Source organism: Zingiber officinale, chromosome 5B, assembly GCF_018446385.1.
Source record: "Zingiber officinale cultivar Zhangliang chromosome 5B, Zo_v1.1, whole genome shotgun sequence".
Taxonomy (NCBI): Eukaryota; Viridiplantae; Streptophyta; class Magnoliopsida; order Zingiberales; family Zingiberaceae; genus Zingiber; species Zingiber officinale.
The window spans coordinates 96,428,104-96,434,102 of record NC_055995.1 but is presented as its reverse complement, the minus strand read 5'-3'; the positions used below and the strand labels follow the sequence as shown (position 1 = coordinate 96,434,102).

General features: G+C 36.1%; 1 protein-coding gene across 4 annotated transcripts; it reads right to left on the bottom strand.

Moving 5' to 3' along the window:
• Positions 1–282: 282 nt before the first annotated feature.
• On the bottom strand, positions 283–5,570 carry LOC121985100 (CTP synthase-like). 4 transcript variants are annotated; one of them, XM_042538377.1, is made up of 21 exons: positions 5,339–5,570; positions 4,742–4,821; positions 4,584–4,670; positions 4,352–4,402; positions 4,130–4,247; positions 3,890–3,994; positions 3,722–3,786; positions 3,526–3,609; positions 3,374–3,424; positions 3,217–3,279; positions 3,067–3,113; positions 2,880–2,949; positions 2,712–2,774; positions 1,741–1,830; positions 1,630–1,668; positions 1,279–1,506; positions 1,111–1,196; positions 955–1,003; positions 771–851; positions 602–695; positions 283–488 (listed from the first exon to the last, which is right to left on the bottom strand). In XM_042538377.1, the coding sequence occupies exons 1-21, from the start codon at positions 5,454–5,456 to the stop codon at positions 307–309; spliced, it is 1,851 nt and encodes a 616-aa protein (XP_042394311.1). In that variant the 5' UTR covers positions 5,457–5,570; the 3' UTR covers positions 283–306. The 4 variants fall into 4 exon arrangements, with proteins under 4 accessions (XP_042394311.1, XP_042394312.1, XP_042394314.1 ...); XM_042538378.1 differs by having other exon boundaries at positions 3,890–3,946; XM_042538380.1 differs by lacking the exons at positions 4,742–4,821; positions 5,339–5,570 and having other exon boundaries at positions 4,130–4,228; positions 4,584–4,668.
• Positions 5,571–5,999: the final 429 nt, after the last annotated feature.

Genomic DNA, 5,999 nt, shown 5'->3' with positions numbered 1-5,999 from the left:
CATACAAAGTAAACAAGAAGATTCAATGACATGTAGTCATTTGAGGTACCCACAAACAATATATTCATTACAATATATTCATTTAATGTACATGTATATAATTATCCACATGGTTGACTATGATATAATTCAAGGGAGGCTAAGGTTAAATATACCAAATACCATTGGACAAAGACACATATTCCAAATTATAAGAAAGGAAAATCAACTAGAACATTGACATATAGTTGTCACATTGCTAAAACACTAAGCCAGCTAGTGCGGATTTTTTGTCGAAAACTAAGACAACTTGCTTATATATATGTATCATACATGCACACCATTGGCATTGGGGAAGATTTTTCTATGTGAAAAGCTCTTAGCCGGCTTCTTCGGGTTCCCATTTTCATAAGCATTTGCAGGGGACATAGCTCGTTTGGGTGAGTTGCTAAGATGGGCAGCGTTTACCGGCAGACAGTCAAGCTTTCCACATGCAGCCTCGACCAGTCCTGTAGAAAATTCAAGTTAAACAAGAGATGCCAAGGATACAAATTCAGCATAAAAAGTCATTAAACTACTGATTTGTCATTGAATATACTAATGATACCGCACAAAAGGTTACCTAAGAAAAGAGGAGAAGGTTTTCCGGGCCTTGATTTGAACTCTGGATGAAATTGGACACCGACGAAATATGGATGATTAGGCAATTCAACAATCTGCGCCGCCAAAAGAATATGTTATCTACCGAAACAAATTTACTACGATGCTATTAGATGTAGAGCATTGTGTACCTCCATACGTCTTCTGGTTTCATCTTTACCAACAAATTCAAGACCAGCTTTTTCAAATTCTGCAACCTTGTCAGGGTTTATCTGTGTACAAAATTATACAGAATTAGTCAATTGAGAACAAATGAAACAGATACTGGAGCAGCCAAGTAGAACATTCTACTAAAATTTTTGTATATGAACCGACCTCATATCTATGTCGATGCCTTTCATCCACAAAGTTAGGATTGCCATACCTAAATAGAAGCTATGAGTTAGTTATTTCTCTAATAAGCAGCCAAGAGAAGATAACACACAAAAAAAGAACACTTAAATTAACTTCAGGTTCTAGTTGCCTGCTTACAGTTTTGCAGATTTGGAATCTGTAACATCAAAATATGTTCTCCTTGATCCAACTCGCATTGTACCTCCCTTATGAGTTTTTGAGCCCTTCAGTTGGCATTCTCAGAGATGTAAGACAGCAGAAGCTGTGAATGAGAGAAAAAAATAAAGTGACAACTAGATTAATCACCTCCGGCATGAAAATTATGCAGGGATTTGTTGTGTGAGGATCAAATTCTGTGCTATTTGCATCCTGCAAATTCATCACAGACCGAGCAAATTCCACCACAGCAATTTGCATGCCAAGACAAATTCCAAGAAATGGAACATGGTTTTCACGGGCATATTTAGCAGCAAGAATTTTTCCTTCCACACCCCTATCTCCAAAACCTCCTGGGACTAGTACAGCATTTGCACCCTAATTCAGAGAGAATTAGATAGGTACAACTACGAATTTAAGGATTCAAACATCTAAAAGTTTGGCATTTCAAATTGTCTCATGCATCTAATATCAGATGGTAAAAACAGGAATTCTTCGCACCTTCAACTGTTTCCATGCTGCCTTGTGAAGTTCAAGTGCCTGCACGTAGCAATCATCCAGCCATGTCAAACTACAATTACAGCAGGAAAAACTAATGAACATTAAACATACTTCTAGGGTAGTATTGTCTTCCAGGTCAGAAGATGGAACCCAGTCCACCACAAGTTTCTTCATGCAAGCAGTGGAAGCATGCAAAAGTGCCTGCGAATATGTTCAAGTTAAATGCTGCAATCAAATATAATCAGCATTGAAGGCACACCAACTTAGAGAAAATAAATGAAATGCACTGATAAAAATTCACAGGGTAGAGTAGCAAGAAATTGGGTTTAGTTTCTTGTGACTGTCCATTTGCGCTTTTTCTACCTTCATCTCATTAATAGATTTATTAACTTGTGGATAAACCAACTCATATGATTCTTGTCACATTTTGTTATCTTGTTTCATTACTTTTCCCACCAGTACTCTATCATTTTTCCTAACTTACCACCTCATTAGTTCCACATAAATACCAATATACCTGAAAAACAATTGGCCAAAGTTTAAAAAATAATAATATATAAAAAATGAAAAAGGTGAGGTGACAAAGTGGAAAACATGCGTAATTGGAGGGGGCTGACAATGAATGAATTCTTGCCTGATAACATCACTAATACAATACCATAACTTTAGATAAAATTGTGAATTCGCTTCAAAGGAGTGTAGAAATTGAGAGCTTCTATTAAAAATTTAGGATCTCAGAATGCTGGGCCTGGCTCTTAGTATGCATAAGCTTTCAGGCATAGTGCAGTGCAAAATCAACCATCATTTGCTTTTGATAATGCACCATGCTTATGTATAAAGTCTATTATCCTTTCCTAGATCCTCATGACAAGTACATTGACCTTTCATCTAGCAGCGCTTGGGTATTATTTTTCGTCACTTTTGTGCCCTCAAATGAACAATATAATTATACAAATAAAAAATAAAATTCCTTAGAAGAAAAATAAATAGAAGTCAAGCCTTCCAGAAAATAGCCAGAATTTAAACTATCTTGCACAAGCCTAGGAACAAGGATATGCAAAATCAGTAACGAGAGTATTCACCTCCAACACGGAGATGTAAGAATCAGAAAGGCCAGTATATTTTCCAACTATGGCAATCCTGACCTGAAATATCAATAAATGATCAAATTACTACAAGTAAATCAGAAACTAAGCCACAGAGATAAAAGGGAATAAGAGGAAAAGCAGAAAGCAAGTGAGAGGGCCCACAGGATCATGCAAAGCATCACAAATTCTAGCATGCGCAGACCATTCTTCCAACAAAGGCTCCTTAACTATCCTGCAAGTGTTAGAGTTAGTAATAAAAATAAAATAAAATCTGTTTGTATGTATCTCTTTTTAAGCAGATAAAAAAAGGATTTCATATCATTGGAATAGACAGGATTAGTAGACCGACCCTTGAAGGTTCAATGTCTTTATTAGAGCTTCATGTGCCTTCTGCTCCTACAGGAGAAAACAGCTACATTTTAATGCAAGTTGCAAAATAGGATAATTTATCGGAGTACTAAATGAGTCAACTAAATTGTATCACGACTATAGGTCCTACCCTCAACAACAAAGGAATGTGCCAAATGTTTGTGACATCAGGGAGTGTAATAATATTTTCAAGCTGGAATACAATTTATTAACAATTAGCATTTGGAAACAATAGCATTCATCAGTTGCAAAGAAAAGTATGGTGTTGAAACTAAAGAAAGTAATACTGGAACGTGACAAAATTGTGAAAGCTTCTCTTTTATGTTGTCATCCAGAGGCTGGTAAAGCATAAAGAAAGAAGGGAACAGTTAGTGCACAAAGAAACATTAGGACAAAGGAGTCTCAGAAGGAGATGATAGATGGTGTGTTGAGTGGAAACCTTGGTAGTCCGACAGGCCAAAATATTTGGTGTCAATCCAAGACCTCTTAGGCCCCGAACACTATGTTGTGTTGGCTTAGTTTTCTACATATATAGAAACCAAGCAATCACATCAAAAAGCTACAATAACGGTAGGGACTAAGTAGAGTGGCAAGACAAAATATCGTATATACAAAACATGGAGTGAGGTCTAGACCTGCTCACCGACTACATTTAGAACCGGAACAAGACTGACATGAACTAGGTAAAAATTCCCAGATCCTGGAAAAAGAAGAATATGGAGAAACATGAAAGATGACTTGGCAAATAAGCTAATCATAAGAAATAATTTTTCTATGCAAGTGATTATGAGAAGTATTCTCACCTACTCTGTGAGAGAACTGACTCATAGCCTCTATAAATGGCATAGATTCTATGTCCCCTGCATCAAGAATGCTACTCTCATTATGCCGTGAAAAGATCGTAGCTCCTGCACCGCATACTCAACTACTATGGGTACCATCTTGAAAATTATATTTCTCCAAAAGTGCCAAGTTGCTGAGTTGCTGGCTGATATATGATAAGATTTCACCTAATTATAAGTAATAAAAATCAAGTGGCATACCTATAGTTCCACCCAATTCTATAACACAAACATCAGCAGGGCCTTCTCTTCCATCCACAGGTATCATAGCTACACGTTCAATCCACTCTTGTATAGCATCTGTAATGTGTGGAACAACCTTAAAGGAAGAAAACAGCAACATTTTCAGGAATACTAGGAAATTAGCAAGGTATGATCTAACCAACTAATCAGTGATCTAGAGAAGTCACGGAGATAACACACCTGGACTGTCTTTCCTAAATAATCTCCCTTCCTCTCCTTGTTGATGACATGCTATTACAAAATAATACAGTGTACAGGTAAGTTGATAAAGGTAGAGATGGACATCGCGATGGAGGATGGAAAACAAAGTATGACTCCGTAAAAACTTAAGTTGCAGTTTTGAATGGCAAAAGACAGTTCACAAATAAAATACTCATAGAACCTTCAGTAGAATCACAGTTTGATTTAGTACCTGAAAGATCTTTCCAGTTGTGATGTTGTTGTCACTAGTTAATTTTATATCAAGAAATCTTTCATAGTTTCCAAGATCCAAGTCCACCTTCAATTAAAGCATCCGTTTTGCTTATACTGACGTCTAAGTTGAGAAGGGGGAAAACAAACAGAACTTACCTCGCCACCGTCATCTAAGACAAATACTTCTCCATGCTCAAATGGAGACATTGTCCCAGCATCAGTATTCAGATAAGGATCTGCAGAAACATCTCACATAAAAACATGTCATTCCCTGACTAACTGCTTCAAATTATCACCTTGAGTCTTTCTATCCCAAACAGACGTAAAAAAAAACATATGGACGGATACTTTTTCCATATCTTATTTTCTCAGTTGGATCTGTGACCTTTATGATGGGCTGAATAAGAACTTATCAAAGATAAATAGAAGATGCATTTAATACGACGCAGTATTCACATAAAAGCATTGATTCATGAGATATTGTTGCCCTATTTTTGCTATTCTCTTTTTAATAGACAACAAAACTAAACTCAAATTGAAGATAAGTAAAGAGTTTAACTACAACTCAGAACCAGATCAACGAGCTTATTCGAAGATTTCAAAACAAATAAACAAGGAGCTATACTTGCTAAGGGCTTCCACCACCGGGCCAAGGCGATCGATTTTGGGGCATATTTACGGCCTCTATAGTAATGCACGATAAAAACACCGATTTTACATGGAATATAGGGTTGCAATAGAGCAGAAACTCACCGATCTTTATCGCCGTGATGCGGAGTCCGCATTCCTTGAGGAGGAGCCCAATGCTGCTGGCAGTGACCCCTTTCCCCAGCCCGCTGACCACCCCTCCCGTCACCAAGACATACTTCATCGCCGCAGCTCGAAGAAGAAGGAGAAGACTAAGAAGGCGAGCTCAATCGAAGTAGCCCTCTAAGCTCTTCCTCAGCGCTGCTCTGCCCTGCTCTGCTCTGCTCGATGCCTGTTCGAGTTACTGGGAAGGAGCGTTCGCCGTTCGGGTTTAAATAGCGCTAAGTTCTTTAAAAAAAAACGTAAAATAATAAATAATAAAATATTCTTTTAATATTTTTAATTAGAAAATGTATTTATGATTTTTTTTTTAAAATTAATAAAAAATATATTTTAAGAACTTAAAAACTTACCAAATTAGTAGAACCCTAACTCTAGGCTATAATATATATATATATATATATATATATATATATATATATATATATATATATATATATATATATATATATATATATATCCCTTATTTTAATTATGTCCCATTTTTTATTAAAATTATTTTTAGCCCCACCCTATTATAATAAGTTTTGGATTATAAAATATTTTTAAGCACTTTTAAACAATACTATAGTAGTTTTGGTTACAATTATAATAATATTAAAATATA